This window comes from Strongylocentrotus purpuratus, unplaced genomic scaffold (assembly GCF_000002235.5).
Source record: "Strongylocentrotus purpuratus isolate Spur 01 unplaced genomic scaffold, Spur_5.0 spur5_scaffold_2, whole genome shotgun sequence".
Lineage (NCBI taxonomy): Eukaryota > Metazoa > Echinodermata > Echinoidea > Camarodonta > Strongylocentrotidae > Strongylocentrotus > Strongylocentrotus purpuratus.
This window is the reverse complement of record NW_022145605.1, coordinates 6,410,312-6,428,252: the sequence shown is the minus strand read 5'-3', so window position 1 is coordinate 6,428,252 and position 17,941 is coordinate 6,410,312. Positions and strand designations below refer to the sequence as shown.

The following is a 17,941-nucleotide window of genomic DNA, read 5'->3' as shown; positions in this document are numbered from 1 at the left end:
ACGCATTTTTCAGAATTAAAATGTCAAGAGCATTGTAATACGACCTCGTAAAGGGAACTAAAGGAGATTTGCATCATTACTTTTCTCTCATTCTCAATGTGATTCCATCTGGGACAAGCATTTCAATTCCCCGAAATCTAAGTTTTCATAGGCAGCTTGGGTCCGAGAGAGTTACAGACTGATTATGACAGTGGCATCATATCTTCCAAGACGACTATACTCTACAATGAGGACTGTACCCAACAGAAGAAGGACAGAAAAACTGTTCCTGATAATCATACTTGATGCCGTTTTCTTCAAGGTCTGGAGGGGTCCTTTTCTTTCATTCTTTCTTGAAAATCCTGTATTCCTTTCTTTCTCTTTCTTTCTTGCTTGCTTTTTAAACAGCAAACATGTCCAAGCTTACATGAAACATTGTACATGTAATGGAGAAAGTAAACCAATTGTATGTAATAAGAATCTCACACTAAATAACCATTCAGAATATGACATCTGTAGTATACTTTATACATACCATACTGGTTTTTATTCATCCAAGTGTAAACATAATGGAATGCAAACAACACATTTAACACAAATTATCTCAAGCATCTGCATTGCTAAGTTGGTGCTTAGGCAAAAGATTGCCACATTAATTTTAGAGTTCAACAAAACAGTACCTGGTAAAAAAAATACATTCATTGAAAAATAATCCACATGTGTTGCCTCCATTACATGAAAATGTGCTTCTGATTCTATGAAATTTGAGAAATCCATATATACATGATCGAAAAACATCTTTATAGTACAACAATAACAGTCAAGAATTCAAGACATTTAATTATGAAATGTTTGTAATGTGATCCTCTAACAGAATGAATTGGAAAGCTAAAATCTTTTAAGTTAATAAATGGGAATGATGACCAGTCTAATACAAGTCCACTACTTGTATTTCGCTAGCCATATAAGAAATGTGAAGAAAAATTGAAGTGTAATGAAAACACATTGATGTGATTTCTTGGATCTGAAGATGAACATATCATATCCAGTTGCTGTATTCATGTGCTGAAGAAAGTCTAAACATGGACCTACTAGAGTTTATGGTCTAAATCACATAATTATCACTTGAAAAGAAGAAAAGAAATAACCGGATAATACAATATAGCACAAATATTCATACATATCTAATTTCACGACTAAAAATCCTTTCATACCATATCAAATCAATTACAACCATTATGATATCAACTCCTTTTGAAAATTGTATAAATTTTACATGAATTTACAATTTCATACAATCTGCATCGGGAATTCGGGATGATCTCGTCTTCAGGAGGTTCCCATTGTAAAATGTAAAAAAAATCATCATAAACAGAGTCAGAGTAACAGAATGATTTACGGAAATTTAATGATAAACATGTACGTGTAACTTGTCACATTCTTCGCTTTGTCTTCCTTTTATGAAGTTAATGTGTATGCACTATTCACAGGCACTTTAACATACATCGTCATTTGCTTAACTTCTGTATTCAGAATCCATTTTAGTAATACCATCTGTTTGGAACCAGAAGGAAATTAATTCATATACTTTAACACAGAGTTTATGCCCTTCCGGCTTTGAATATACAAACAAACAAATGTGATTTGCTGTAAAAAAACAACTGTTTACCAGTTCATTTAGACTCACAAACATGCTTCCCTTTACATTCATGTTTCTTGATTTCTGGTTATTTTCCTATACATTTGTCACAAAGCCACATTTATGTACAAATATTACATCATTTTTCTGCTAGAAAAAAGATAATCAATTATGTATAATACGTGCATGGATGAGACATATCAAACATGCATATAGACCATTGTGGATCAAAAGCCATACAATTCTAATTTCACAGCTCCTCAAATGATTGCATGTATTACTTGCTATTACACCATATTACCTTTTCTATCTCAGCGATATGAAAAACAAAAGACATGAAGGGTGAATAACTATAATACAATACGATCCAATTAGTGTAAAAATTATTTGATATAAAACATAAGGTCATGGGAGAATGCTAACAAAACTAATACAACTATTTGAATGCTGTTCAAACCTTCCGAATAATTAGAGAAAACAGAATAACAATTCTGTGACAGACTAATAAAATGTTGCACTGAAGAAAGATCACTGATTTCAAATATATCAATGATCTCTCTAAACAAAATCTAAGGGCATTTACCTCATGAGAGCCTCCCAATCGTCGTTTATCATTATGTTCAAGGTCTTTTTGAAAATGACAGATTTAAGAACCTGGAATATTTGAGCAGTCTGTAATATAATCTATGAAATCTATAAATAAATCATTCAGATAGTACTTTTGTAATCCATTCCTAAATTCAAATTTAAAGTTATAACATACAGGAGTCCTGATAGACCAGAGTTCTTTCACTGTGCATGTCTTCAGTTGAAATTTGACAGGGTTTACTTGGAACAAGTCCTCTCAGTTGCTTTAAACAGAGCTAAATTCACAAAAGAGGTTTGTGACAGACTCAGCAACGATGTAAATATGGATTATTGATAACAAACTTCATGATTATATCCTTCCATTGAAAGTTTAAGGTTAAGGGTGTCTATTTGTATAGATCCTCTCTGTCGCTGTTCATGTTGTCAACGTCTTCAAGAGAGCTGAAGTTGAGGAAGTGAGAGGGTCGATGCACCTCATGGTAGAACTCCTTAGGGTTGGCCAGATGGAGGTCAAATCGCATGTTGGGGTCGTGTCGCACACCTGATAAAGAAAGACACAAATTCAAGATAAATTAATCGTAGATTAATTGCTATAAACAAGAAATTAATACTGGAAAAAAAGGCAGAAGTAAATTGAAATAATAAAATAATATAAAAACATCATTATGTTTCGTTCTTTCGATCTTTTTTTTTTCTTTTTAACTTTCAAAAATGGTAATTTGATTTAACCTTTAATCTTTGTTGCATTTCTTTCCCAAATGTTATGTTTCACATCTGGTTTTTGAATTTTAATACTCTCAGTTATTTTCAAGCACAAAAACAACAAAAAGTCATAAATTTCTGTCACAATGGTCAAAATTCAAGATAAGATCTTGAAAAAATACTAATGCAACACCCTGCCAATAATTCATAGATGCTACACAGAAAACCTGTTACTTCAAGAACAGAAAGTTATTAAGACTGCAAGAATAAGAAACTCCCATTAGAGGCGATTTGCAATTTGCAGTATTATTATTATTATTATTATTATTATTAAACCACACAAAAAATTGTTTTCTTTATCCATATTCTTACCCATGAAGTTGAAGTTCCAGGACCCTTGTGCTGGAACCATGAAGAAGCCCAGGAACCGATCAGACAGCAGCATCTGTACCCTCTCATAGTGGGAAGGCATGTATCCCTTGGGGTTATTGCCCTTGTCTGTGTTCTGCCTACCCCAGTCATAACCGCTGGGAGTCAGCTTGTAGGCCGTCAGGGAGCACGAACCGGGTGTGAAGCTGGGAAGATAATAAAGAGATTATAATGATATTCCGCTTTTATATAGCGCCCAATACATCGATACAACAATATTTTATTACCCTGGTGATCGGATCCAGGCTTACCCGCACACAATGTATGCACATTCTCTACTCCCTGGGGGGCATTCCGGCCAGTCGCGATTTTAAAGGGCACACTTAAGAAACTTTCTTTCACTGAAACAATCCACTTGGCTTTTAAGAATGTATGTAATCAAATATAGTCCAGGGTATGGAAGCATTTGTGTGTTTGTCTCGTCTTTTACAGTAAAACATTCAAAGACTGCCTTTGACAAATACTTAAAAATGGGTTTCAATGATAAGCGCTCTTCAAGGTGGTCAGGGAAAAAAAAATTACTGCAAAATGCTACTGGTTGATGATTAAGTTGCTGCTTGAAGAGCAGAAAGAAAGAAATTTAAGTCCTAATAAGAACATTTCAATAATTTCTTGGATATCTGTTCAAACTAGTTCTTTCATTTCATTTGTTTCATTCATCTGTTTATTTATTTGTTGGTTTGTTTATACCTGGGTTCATTTCCATTTGTTAGTTTATGTGTAATCATTCATGCACTCATTAAAAAAAATTAAAAAATAACAATAGTAAAATAAAATAAAATTTATTTTAAGAAAACACATTTTATGAAGGAACTAGATGGAATTCGACTGCGCGCAGTCGAAAATGATGCCTCCGTTATAGAGCAATTTTACAAACCAAAACAGAAAAAAAAAATTGAATTCAATGGTAATCCATTGACAGGTTCTCAGAATATTGTGATTACAAGCAATTTCTCATATACATATGACCCTTTGATCTTTGACCTCATGACCATAAAATCTACTCAGTTCATTGGCTCTGCAAGATGTTCTGAGTTAATTAGTAATCCATCTGTCAGTTCTAATGAGAATGCGTTCACAAGCTATTTTTGCATACATAATGGGCCCATGACCTTTGACCTTTGACCTTATGAACCAAGAATCTACTCAGTTCATTGGCTCTGCAAGTAACAAACATGACCTAATTTTGGCATGAATCCATCAATCGGTTCTTGAGATAACGCGATCACAAGCTGTTTTTGCATTCATAATGTGCGCTGTGGCCTTTGACCTTTGACCTACGTGCTCCAAAATCTAATCAGATTGTCTTCTTATGGTGATACACACTATCATTAAGTTTGAAGTTTAAATCTCCAGTGGTTCTTGAGATATTATGATAACAATCTCAATGTATGGAATTTCATAAGTTGACCTCTGTGACCCTTGACCTTTGACCTACGTGCTCTAAAATCTAATCAGATCGTCTTCCTATGGTGATACATACTATCCTTAAGTTTGAAGTTTTTACATCTCCAGTGGTTCTTGAGATATGATAACAATCTCAATGTATGGAATTTCATAAGTTGACCTCTATGACCCTTGACCTTTGACCTACGTGCTCCAAAATGTAATCAGATTGTTTTCCTATAGTGATACACACTATCACCAAGTTTGAAGTTTAAATCTCCAGTGGTTCTTGAGATATCATGATAACAATCTCAATGTATGGAATTTCATAAGTTGACCTCTGTGACCCTTGACCTTTGACATACGTGCTCCAAAATCTATTCAGATCGTCTTCCTATGGTGATACATACTATCCTTAAGTTTGAAGTTTAAATCTCAAATGGTTCTTGAGATATCGCGCTAACAAACTCAATACAAGGAATTTCATAAGTTGACCTCTGTGACCTGTGACCTTTGACCTACGTACTCCAAAATCTAATCAGATCGTCTTCCTATGGTGATAAATACTATTCCCGAGTCTTAAGTTTAAATCTTAAATGGTTCTTGAGATATTGTGATAACGGTCAAACGGGACGGACGTACGGACGGACGTACGGACGGACGGACGGACGGACGTACGGACGGACGGACGGACGGACGTACGGACGGACAACCCGAAAACATGATGCCTCCGGCACCACCTTCGGTGGCGGAGGCATAAAAATATGTACTACCGTATTTGGGAGGAAAATAACGTAATAATTACGGGAAAAACATAATAACTCCGGGAAAAACGTAATGGTTGGCAGCTTATTTGTCTGCCCTTCCATCTAAAACTTGATTCTTAGACTAGCCTGGAGCACCCAACTCACCTGGATGTGATGATGACAGTCTTCTCTCCGTCCCACATAGGATTATCAGCCATGATCTTAGCGTGAGTGGTGACGTCTTGAGGCGAGAGCTGAGGAAGCTCATTGGGTTGGGTGTGGATCCAACCAAGTGGCTCCATCTCCTGCAATGATATCAACATCATCGAAAACACAATCATTACCAGAAACCAGCAAACAACACATTTACCTACAGCCTTCACATCACACAATAGTTCCTAGCAAAGAAAAATATCAAGTATCCATTATCAACTTATACCAACTCATAATGATGGTATGTACTTCAAATCAAACTTTAGAAAAATTTCAAACACTTTTAGTTCAAAACAAGTCAACAAATTTTAGAGGATGGAGTTCCATTGAAGGAGGTTATGCAAGGCTTTTGCGATACCTGTGGCTGCACACATATATAGTCATGTCTGTCAGTTACCACCTCTGTACTTAGACCACTTCTATATGGTGGTCACCTTGTCCCAATCTAGGTGAAAATAAAGAACGGATGACTCATTTACAATGTTCACCTGCCTACAGCAGTCCCTTTTATTGTTAACTCGAGATGGCTCTGTAGAAAGCTTTGACTGATTGTTCAATCTAAGTGTAGACAGGTCACTTGTCTACATGTACTCTTTTTATATCATTAATATAATATTATTGGATATTTATATAGCGCATATATCCACCCTCCAAGGTGCTCAAGGCGCTCCAATATTACCCCGGCTCTGCTAGGCTACCAATTTCGGTGCTCACAGCTACCGGTACCCATTTAACACCCGAGTGGAGAGTGGTAAATGTAGATCATAACTGACTTGCCAAAGGACATTAGTGACAGGATTGACTGTAGTTCATACCTTGAGGAACTCATGATCAGGAAGCTGGTTTGGAAGATGAACGGTCTGATGGGTGCCCCACTGTGGTACCATCACGATGCATCTGATCTCCTTCACTTGAGGATTGTCCTGGGGAGACACTCCATACAGGTAGCCAGCAATCTAGGATGACAAACCAAACATAAACTTGCATAATTTTCTTACAAAATCATTTACATGGTTCCTAAGAGACGATAGACACCAGGTTACATTGGATGTACATTTTGAAGAAAAAAAATGTTGATTGCGCCCTTCTGCAAGAAACGATTCATTTGTAAATTGTCATTGTTATCATTGATTTAATTGCTTTCGGATATAAATTAGTACTACTTCTTAAATGCCCATGAAATTATTTTTGTTAGAAGTTCTATTGTTTGACTACTATGCACCACGACTCTCTCTCTCTCTCTTAGTGCCATATCGATTGACTTTGGCGATCATGCTGTTCCACAACCCTCGGCTCCTAGCCTTCTCTGTTAGCACCACTCCCAGTTCTTTCACTCCTCTCTTTTCCAACAATTTCTGCAGACTGTCCATCCAAAGTATCCTCATTCTTCACACAATTTTCCCTGTCAAAGCAAGATTCTCTAGGCCTTTTTTACGTGTAATGTGACCCATGAACTTCAACTGCCTAATCAACATCTCAGGTATCATTTTCCTTTGCACTCCAGCTCGTGTAAGAACTTCCTCATTACTAACTTTGTCCAGTCCAGGGGATTTTCATAATTCTTCTTAAAAACCACATTTCGCAACTTTCCAAACGCTTTTTAGTATCATAGGCTATAGTCCATGTGTCACTACCATACTTAAGTACTGGGTAGATGTAACAATGCAATACTCTTATTCTGGTCCTCATACTCATTGTTCGATTTGTCAGAATTTTGCCTAACTTTGAAAATGCAGACCACGACATCCAAGACTAAAGTGAACAGATACATCACCCTTTGAAAAGAAGACCTACTCACCTGCGCTCTCAAGTCAGAGATGATGATGAACTTCTTGAGGACGTTCTTAGGCAGGATGTAGGTGTACCCAGTCTCCTTGATGTCATCAGATGACACATAGATGTGGTTGGTCCTAAGATGGAGGTTGGTAGCAGAGATGGCCCTCACACGCCATTCCGTCTTGGAGGAGAACGTCGACGTCTCATAGTTGCTGGTGGTGGAGGTGATGATTTCGTCACCTGTATGAAGTAAATACATCCAAGTATTGAAGACTCAACCAGAATTGGAACAAGACTTAACCGCAATTGCCTAAACAAAGTTTTCAGGTTAAATTAGGATGTGGGTATATGTTTTAATATGTGACATGGAAAAACTAGATGTTATACTGCGTGCAGTCGAAAATGATGCCTCCACCATAGAGCGATTGTCCTGGTCTTGTATCTGTATCAATAAACTAAGTAACTGTATAAATAGCAACTGCATATTTGGTTATTTCTATTAAAAAAAAATGTTTGTCAACTAGCATCTTCAATAACTTTGTACAGCCAACATACATGCCATCAGACATTCAGAACTTCTTAGAGGTATTTCAAGTATTCCTCATGAATAATCAGTCAAAGAAAGTCATCCTTATGTCTGAAAATCACACAATCTAGCAAAATTGTGCCTCCACCATAGAGCCATTTTACAAACCAAACAGAAGCAATTTTTGAAGTTGAAGTTTGATTGTAATCCATTAACAGGTTCTCAGAATATTGTGATTACAAGCTTTTTGTCATATACATGTACGACCCTTTGATCTTTGACCACATGTCTCATGACCCTAAAATCTAATCAGGTCATTGGCTCTGCAACATACATACATGACCCAATTTTGGCAGGAATCCATCAATCGGTTCTTGAGATAACGCGATCATGAGAACGGGACGAACAGACGGACGGACAACCCAAAAATATAATGCCTCCTGCTACTTCGTTGCGGAGGCATAAGATTTGTGAATAATATTGTCAAAAGCTGCATTATAACCCATGATGACTGTTTTGGGCATTGGCATCACTGGAAGGGGAAAAGCCCCAAAATAATATACAAATTAACAAGGAAATCTATTAGAGTTCAGGTATGGGATCCTAATACATGTTGTTGTTTTTTTTCTTGTCCTTTACCCATTTTCCTCTTTTTTCTGCTCCCCTCCCACGAAATGCCACTGATGACCAATACTACTCTTAAATTCTGTCAATGTTTCACTCACCATGTTTGTTGACTGTTCTTGTGGTGGTAGCTGTGAGCTGAGATTGCTCCTTGGTCTGTTTCTCAATCTCTGCAATCTGTTGACGTTGCTGGGATGGAGCTGAGATCTCCATACCCAAGATGATGTCACGGATCTCAGACTGTGTCAGCGAGGCTACGTTAACACTGAAAATTTAATCAAACACAATGTAATGAAGATGGATATCAAATATACTGATTAAAAAACAAACTTGATTTCTTGTATTAAAGCTGCACATTAGGACAAAATAGCTATAATAAAACTGCTCGTAAATGCGCAATGGCCCTACCAAGCGTCTAAAGAGCAGTGCCCGGTCTAGTTATGGACGTATATCCGTTCACACACAAAATGTCTCGCTGTCTTAGCTACAGGCTTCGCATCTGCAGCCTGCTTTGACTGGCGTATGAATCGCAATTCGTATCTGTCCAAACTTCGTATAAACCATGTTTACAAAGGGAAAATTTTCAATCAGCTCTAGATACGATGAATTTTACCCGTGTGAAAAGGCTGTAAGATGATGGAGTCACTAGTCACCACAGATATCATACATAATTTAAACATTTATCATGACTTATACAAGCCTTTAGATATGTTTTAATTTTCCATGACTCTTCAAAGTTTCCGCAACCAGATCACATCAGTATGTTTTCATTACACTTCAATTTTTCTTCAATTTTTCATTTGTTAGGATGAGTGGGAACCTTGAAGGATGTCAATTCACATTGTCGATTTAATCTAACCACTCACTTGTTCTTCTTTCCGTAGTCATTCAAGATGAGATCCTTGAGTGCAACCTCCACCTTGATCCACTCCTCATCGGTCAGTGTAGGCCAGATATGATGGGGTTCGGTCACTGTGGTCTTGTCTGGCTTGAGGATCACCTTGGTGCGGTCATTGTTAACGTGTAGCGCCCTCAGGATCAGGATCAGACGAGAGAAGGCCTGTAGGAGAGAGAGATAGAGAGAGACAGAGACAGAGAGAGAGACAGAGACAGAGACAGAGACAGAGAGAGACAGAGACAGAGAGAGAGAGAAAGAGAGAGAGAGAGAGAGAGAAAGAGAATCATAGAGGAGGTGTGAGGGTGGAGTGGATATAGCAGAGGTCTTAAAAAACATCAATGTCCAGTTGCCAACAAGCATCAAATCACAAGTGCCCTTTGGTTTGGGTGTATTCTTAATTACTCACATTTGAATTCCTCTTCCTGTAGGGAGTCTTGTACAACAACAGTTTGGGTCAGGAAAGTCTCAAGTTCACCCCACAATAATCTTCAACAATACCTCTCCATAAACCAGCAAACATGTGTATACACTCTCCATACCGTAGAGCCAATGGCCCTTGCAAATTCAAACCTATTCTGTACTTTGGACTACAAATCTTTGTGCTATTGTCTATATAGTTTCACCTATGCCCCTAAAACCAGTGAATATACTATTCTTCACACTGAACAGCTTGTGGCCTTTGTAAATCTCTCAGCTTGAACTTACCGTGTAGGAGGAGATTGTCTTGAGCCAATCGTCATAGAGGTTGAAAAGCACCATCTGAGGCTCGGTGGCCTTGAGGATGAGGTCTCCAAACTTCTCTACCTTGAGACAAGCCTGGAAGGGGAGCTGTAACTCACTGCCCTTGATGACGATGTTGGGGAAATCCAGCAAGTGAACCTGAATAGAGAGGAGGGTGGGAGAGGCTCATATTTAAAAGTGTGGTAGAATTAAATAGATGCCACGTTGGTGTCCACATATTACGATACATGTAATTATTGTATGCATATTGAAAGCCTTGCACTTCATATTTTTCAATAGATTTTTCTCAAACATCTTGATCAAGGGCAGTGAATTATGTCTGCCCTTGATCAAGATGTTTGAGAAAAATCTATTTAAAAAATATGAAGTGCAAGATAGAGACAAGGGAGAGGTACAAAACAGTGTAAAAATATACCGGTACATAATAATACATACGTATATCAACATGATAGTCATGAAGAATAGTTCAGTGAAACAAGTATTGAAGTCTTTACAGAAAAGTGAAGGTCATTTAGGAATTAGTGTATGGTAAAATATTGAGATGCTACAGTCAGTTTCACAAAAGTATAAAGCAACTGTACAGTAAAATCCAAGGAAGAACACTATCCTGAGGCACATAGAAACTAAAAAGCAAATGCTTATCAACATTCTTCTACTCTAGCCCAGACACCATACATATATATACAGAGCAAACAGTATTCATGAATTCCTTGAATTCCCTGGTTTGGGGAATCATGTTTGGTCTTACCTCCAGAGGGTCCAACATGCCTTTCCTGGTGACAATGATCTGCTTGGGTTGTTCCTCAACGGGCAGGGATCTAATCAGAGCAGCCACTTCTTCAGCAGTCTTCCACTTGGCTAGCTGTAATGTCAATGATAATAGAACATGAATGGAGGTTTGAAGATCTTTTGACGATGCGTGTGGTCTTTGGAAATGAAGTCTTAAAGCCCCACTGCACTACTTATAGCTACTTGCCCCCTCTATATAGCAAACAATGCCTAAGCGGTGACCGTTTGTTCCCCATGGTCCTTTTTTTGCTTATGTTAATTGAGAGCTGATTTGACGAGATAACCACCTGTCAGTGACCATGCAGGGAGGTCTAATCCCTCCTGGCCAAACTAGTGCAGATAAGCTTTAAAAAATATAATGAAACATGCACAGAACATTCAATCCTACATATCAATGAAATCTATCCTTGACTTCATATGATTGACAGTGAATAATAGCTTAGGCAGCAAATGAAATATACATATCCAGATAGATGTCCCGCCCACTGTTACACACAGAATTTAAGAACCCAGCCTCTGGAATTTTCTAACAGCTGTACTATCCAACTAAACTTATAACCAGACTATCCTGTATGGTCTTGTCTATACAATTGTGAGAATGGTAAGAGATAGGCTGACCAATGATTACCTGACCAAGACGTTTCTGTCCAGCCCACACAGAGGTGTGGATAATCTTGAGGAAGAGTTGACCAGTCCTGGGGTTGAAGATGAAGATGGCTCCGTTGATAGGCTTAGTGGTCAAGTTACCTTCAAAGGTCTAAACAACAGAATAGAAGGAAAACAATTGTACTCTTGAAGTTCTTGATTTATGGTAGGTATTACAACCAAATGAAAAACAATAAATAGCAGCCATCTCAGAACAAATGTGTAACAAGCTCAAACAAAATGGGACATTTCAGATTATCCTCATGCCAAGGTTCTAAACAAAGTTGGTATATCCTTGGGTACAGAGTACATCATTAAAAACCTAGCCTCTCAGATAGGATGTAAATCCACATGTCCCCTGCTCTCTTACCTTGTGAATGGTGACCCTGTACACGTTGGTGTCGTCCACAAACCAGATGATCTGATTCGAGAAGAGCTCTCCGTAGTTCTGGGAGGACAGGTACGGCTCGGTGGGTTCTGAGGAGTAGAGCTGCAGACCCTTGCGGATTCTCTCCCTCAGGACATAGAGGGCGGGATTGGCCTTCATGATCTTAGCCATGGCTTGCTGGATCAGGGGCTTGCAACCAGGGAACCAGTTACCAAATGCACTGTTCAAAATAAAGGAAGGAAGTAAACAAAGATTCACAAGACTTGATCTCACGGATGCCAGCAGCCAGATACATTCTTTGAAGCTCATAATATCCAACTAGTTGCACTTTTGTCCTAAATCATAATAAATTTTACTTGCTCCTCTAAAAAAGAATTATATATATTTTGTCTTCGACTGGACATCCATAGACAATCAGGAAATAAGGACAAAAGCTAAACTCATCTTCTAATATAACTTTATTATCTTTAAAGAGTGAAGCATACCCAACTATGCTCACTAACTAGCAATAAGCAAATAACTACCGTTGGTGAAGGTGATGGGACAAACTCATCACTTCCGAGGCGATCTGGATGTAGCTATCTTTCCAAAGCGAAGCTGAGGAAAGATAGCGTATACATTCTGATCGATGAGGAAGTGATAGTTTGCCATCGCCTGTAACCAAAAGGTGATTATTTGCTTTATATTCCACATCTAAAGCAATTTAACTACAAAAAGAAAAGGACGTGTATGCATCTACATAAAAGACACCATGCCCAAATTCACACCAAAAAAGTTGAACAGTTTAACCCAACCCTTGAGGGTACGGTGCGCGCATGTGTTTGTTTTAATTGCGCTCATTGGTAATGCGCACTTCATTACGCTTGTTTTAGTGCGCTTTTGGATAATTTTCAGTGAAAGTGCGTTGCCCTGTGTAGATAGTACCTCTATCTTCGGTGAAAGTGCGTTGCACTGTGTAGATAGTAGTACTATCTACGCAGTGTAACAAACTTTTTGCTTCTCCAGTCAATAATGGGCGAACTATCTTTCATCACATGATTTACTTTTGACCAATCGTAGAGCAAGATTCTTAGTATGTGGAATATAATGCATAATAACATGAATTCATTTTACTGTCTTGATGTTCTGGAGAAGGCATATATATTGTAAGAAAGTATGTTTTCAGACTTATCCAAGCCAAACAAATTTGTGAAAATGCATCAAATGAATCTGAGAATCTATAGCGTATAATAAAGTCTCAAATATTTCGTTGTCAAGAGGATTGAATAAAATCAGGTTATAAACCCACCTGTGCAGATTGTAGGCCAGGTCAATTGCGATGAGAAGCCCAGTGGGTGAGGGGTAGATACTCATGTTGTCTGTGGTGTAGTCCAGGTATTTGGCCCTGCCATAACGTTCCACATCATGGGAATCATAGTCACCCCATCTCAGCTGGACGTCGATCCAGTACTTCTGGGTTGTGGTGCTGTCCATGGTATCCCTGTTGAATGGAAAGACAAGATGATGAACTTCTGCAATCCCATCTCCAATACAGATTATATTTGTTGTATACAAAAAAAAACTTTCAGTAGTTGGTTGCATGCTCTGCATACCGTATTTGCCGACGATTGCTTTCACCAGAAACCCACATGAATATAAGTAGTCATGTAAATAATCTCTCCAGAACTCTGTCCCCAGGACTTACTTGGTGTCAGCAAGGAGGGAAGGTCTTGAGACGTTCCACTTGTAAGCAGCAAAGAGAAGGATGTCAGCACAGGAGCTGTTCATCTTGTAGGACTTCCTGGGATGGATGGTTTCCTTCTGGACAGTTTCAATCTCTAGAGCATCAAGCTCTTGATCAAATACCTAGGAAACATAACCAAGGGAAATTTATGTGATTTAAAACTTGCCATGGTTACCAGAAACTCTACCTGTATAGATGGCATTACTCTCAATTAATTTAATTATACCTACATATTCATGTTTATATTTCTCCACTCCCTGTGGAGTATTCCTATAGACAGGTGTACTGTAGGACTGCATGATGAATTCAGTCACCATGGCATTCAACATTCCCATTGGATTTGGGGGTTTAGCATGGCACAGGATTGATGTTTCCCAAAAGATCACAAGCCCCATGGATGGGTTTGATTCAAAGCCATGAACTCCAGTCATATGTCAACAATAACATTAACCTGAATAGATAGTGCTTGCATGCTTAGGTCTCATAATCTAGTTTCCAAAAGATCTAGACCAAAAGATCATCAGACAGACCATCAAAAAGATCATGAGTAAGTTGCTAGCTTCCTCTGTTTTTACTTACAAGCCTATACTTCTAGACATGTCCCCAATAACATTGACCTGAATAGATGGTGTTTGCATGCTTAGGTCTCAGGTCTAGTTTCCAACTCAATTTCAATTGAAAGGCCATCAGAAAGATCATCAGAAAGATCATGAGTAAGGTACCAGTTTCCTCTGTATTGACTCACCTGACACAAGTCCATGACCACACTCTCATGGATCTTCTGCCATAAATGAGCCCTGAAGATCTGGATGAGAGAGATCTTGAGGGTTGGGATCTTGCCGTGCATGAAGATACCCGTCAGATCAAGCTGCACCTGGAAACCTACATACACCTACAAAGAGAGAAACACAAGGAATCATTGAGATGGTTTGAAGAATACGATGAAAAGGACTGGGCGATGGCTTAGAATGCTGTGCATAGTTTATCCAGTCTAAACTTCATAAAGATCTCCCAACCACACTGGGATATAAAATGGAGGTCCATATGTCATTAATGATGACAACCAACATGTCCGCTGCAAGCAAGAATGCTTAAACTGCTATATATTTTCAATGGCAGTAATGGCCTTCTTACAGGGAAGCCAAGGAAAGGTTTTATCTGTAAAACTATTACAGGGCACATCTCAGGGATGCCAGTTGGTTTCTCCAGATGAGCCTGAAAAGAGACCCATACATGTTAAAGCCTCATAAGTTATGTACAATATGAAGCCTAATACAGTCTGATATGGAAAGGGGTCAGGGCCTGAAATTAGGCTATAGCCTGAAAACTGGCATCCCTGACACCTAAAAAAACCTGATTTTTGTTGCCTAACCTAAGGTATTCTATTTATCATAGCTTTGAGTGTGATCAAGGAAAGACAAAGAGTGCCAAGACTTACGTTAGCCCTGTTGATGGTAGGTGACCACCAGAGGGTGAATCTTCTGTTAGGGATCTGGTTCAAACCGGATCTCTGAGCGTTGGTCAGCTTCTTGTACTTCATGGATTCCTCAAAGCCACTGGCCTTCTCCCTGTAGAAGGTCAAGAAGAGATAGACATGTTACTGGTTAAGTGCTACCATACTTCAAAGCTATATTCTGGGATTTGGTGAGGTAACCACTCACTAGGGAAAGGGAAAAACTGAAAATAATGATGCCTCCAACTAACAGTGCTTCTGGCAGCAAGGTGACAAGAGGTATAAATATGAATGTCAGAAAAGATCATAAGCAAATGGTCAGGATTCAAACAGGCATGCTGAAATTCAAGAAACGAGCAACTTTTCCATAGTGTCCAATTTGAAGGCAACCTTTTCTCAAAAACAGTTGAATGTTTTAATTTCGGGACTCATTTCAGATATCACAGATATATAGAGCCTCTAAAATCTAAAGCACTGGGCCACATCGGGTGATATCCTGATTGAAAATGAAGTGGACATGTTTTTTTTGGCCAAATACTCACCAGAAGAGACCTTCCCATGTTGGGAAGTATGTGCCCTTGAAGAGGGTGTGTTCCAGGATGCCTTCCACTCCTCCTAGAGCCTGGATCATGTCTGTTCTGTAGTTGTTGAGGTTCCACAGCTTACCGTCGTGGCGCTGGTGGGTCCACCAGAAAGGATTCTGCTTCAGGACCTGGTGGGTTAACAGACACATTTGTATTGATTAAACAAACTTCATATGAAATACAAGTCCTGAACACAATATACCATGTCTGAATAGTAATATACTGTAAATCATTTCCTGCATACCATCTCTAATGTTATGTTGTTTGATTATCCTCATCAAAACATAAGTTCAAAGGTTGAACAGCAAGAAGCTCATGTGATAGAGGCTAATCCTGAAACAGAATCTCAGACAGAATACCATGTATGATAACCAAATTTCAAATTCTAGGTCTTACATAACATTCCTAATGTAGTAGTGCTTAATAATCACGAAGTAAAAGGTCCTCATTTTTTTTAAATGTTTTGTTTGCAAAAAAGTTAATAATGAAATAATATTTAACACCTTGACAGTAACAAAGGATATGCTCCTTTGTGTGTAAAGAATTGCTAAATGAAACTGTGTCACTTAGAAAGGTGAACCTATGGAGTTGTCTTTTTTTATCCAGATCACAAATAGATTTAGGGTAGAGTGTTATTGTGTCTCAGTCTTTTTCCAGGATGATATGGGTATAGGTAAGCCCTCACCATCCAACGATGCGTTCACTGAGGTTACTATAGCATTGCATCGAACAGTACACAGCATCAGGTAGGCTGGGACTGTAGATACCTGCAAATGCATTTCTTCCAACCTGCACCAATCCTCCCCTTCTACTTTATGATTGTAATCAGATGAATTGTTTACGAGACAAGCACTAACAACAAGAAGAGCAGAATCAACTGTTTAACCCTTACTGTACTGGGGGGGGGCCTGGGAGGCCCCCCCCCCTCGACATTTTCGGAGTTTGCGCCGCAACCGCTTGGAATTTTGAATTGTCGTTTCATGACTTTTTTCCCTCAAGTCTTACGCACATTTTGATACCATTTTCGTCGAAATCGGATATACCTGTAAGGTGTTACATAACAATTAGTATGCGCATGTCATCAAAAAAAAAAAAAAAAAAAAAATGCATCAAAATTTGCATAAATTATCATTATTAATTACATTAAATTAACTTTTTTGTCTTAGAAAAGAAGTTTCATATGAATAATGAGTTTCAACATCCAAAAAGTGGACTTTGACACGTTTTCTGTAAAATGCATAAAATTAGCATTTTTGCATAATTAATTAGGCTAACGACGAAAATTTGCATATTCGGAAAAAACTAATTATACCATCTTGTTCCTTACGTAAATATCTACAAACATGCAAATTTTCGTGTTCATCGGACAATCGACGGCCGAGATCATAGGGGGGGGGCCTCCCAGGCCCCCCCCCCCCCCCCCCCAGTCAGCGGGTGCTCAAAATAGCCCAGTACAGTAAGGGTTAAGGGAAATGCACCAGGCTACAACTCTACAAACTTTCAATTTTTGCAGTTTAACATCATCATGTCCCAAAAATATCATGGCACTAGTAGGAAGTCCTTACACTCTCTCTATAATATCTCGAAACCACATCTTCACATGGTTGACATATCCAAACTACAAACAAAGTCACTATGGCCTTAACTCTGAGTAAACTTAATCAAGTTTATACCCTTCTGGGCCCTGTTTCACAAAACTTGTCATCAGTGACAAATGACAGTTGTTGTTATAAGCTACTGAAATTCTTGCTTTTGATTGGTTATCAGCAGATTTGTCACTGATATTTGTCATTTGTCATTGAAAAAAGGCTTTGTGAAACGGGTCCCAGAAGATGAGGCTACTTTCAAGTCTCTTACCTGGAACTGTTTGAAGTCAGTCCTGACCCTCCAGCCCTTGTCATAGGCCAGGGTATGCCTGTCCTTCTGGAACAGAGTGTTGATACGAGGAATACCACGATCCCACGAGTCTTCAAGATCCTCAAGAGTCAGACGTCTGGCGAAGTAAAGAACAGGGCAGGTCAGAAAACACGTTTTCATATTTTCACTATCTGTTGATATTCTTGAACTTGACTACATGTCCAATCAAGAAAGAGTTCCACTTTTGGTGTATAA

General features: G+C 38.6%; 1 protein-coding gene and 1 non-coding gene across 2 annotated transcripts in view; both read right to left on the bottom strand.

Moving 5' to 3' along the window:
- Nucleotides 1–498: 498 nt before the first annotated feature.
- Nucleotides 499–17,941, bottom strand: part of LOC577459 (pre-mRNA-processing-splicing factor 8) — a 51,295-nt gene continuing 33,852 nt past the window's right edge. The window contains exons 28-44 of the mRNA XM_030991507.1: nucleotides 17,687–17,822; nucleotides 15,788–15,957; nucleotides 15,231–15,360; nucleotides 14,538–14,684; nucleotides 13,754–13,914; nucleotides 13,358–13,549; nucleotides 12,052–12,289; nucleotides 11,665–11,793; nucleotides 10,996–11,109; nucleotides 10,212–10,385; nucleotides 9,475–9,668; nucleotides 8,710–8,873; nucleotides 7,481–7,698; nucleotides 6,498–6,638; nucleotides 5,635–5,774; nucleotides 3,281–3,483; nucleotides 499–2,747 (exon numbers count right to left, since the gene is read on the bottom strand). Coding sequence (XP_030847367.1) covers nucleotides 2,593–2,747; nucleotides 3,281–3,483; nucleotides 5,635–5,774; nucleotides 6,498–6,638; nucleotides 7,481–7,698; nucleotides 8,710–8,873; nucleotides 9,475–9,668; nucleotides 10,212–10,385; nucleotides 10,996–11,109; nucleotides 11,665–11,793; nucleotides 12,052–12,289; nucleotides 13,358–13,549; nucleotides 13,754–13,914; nucleotides 14,538–14,684; nucleotides 15,231–15,360; nucleotides 15,788–15,957; nucleotides 17,687–17,822 — 2,806 coding nt within the window. The 3' untranslated portion in view covers nucleotides 499–2,592. The remainder of the gene's footprint in view (nucleotides 2,748–3,280; nucleotides 3,484–5,634; nucleotides 5,775–6,497; nucleotides 6,639–7,480; nucleotides 7,699–8,709; nucleotides 8,874–9,474; nucleotides 9,669–10,211; nucleotides 10,386–10,995; nucleotides 11,110–11,664; nucleotides 11,794–12,051; nucleotides 12,290–13,357; nucleotides 13,550–13,753; nucleotides 13,915–14,537; nucleotides 14,685–15,230; nucleotides 15,361–15,787; nucleotides 15,958–17,686; nucleotides 17,823–17,941) is intronic.
- On the bottom strand, nucleotides 8,024–8,093 carry LOC115926979. The gene has a single exon (XR_004065395.1). It is a non-coding gene; the product is annotated as a small nucleolar RNA SNORD61 (small nucleolar RNA).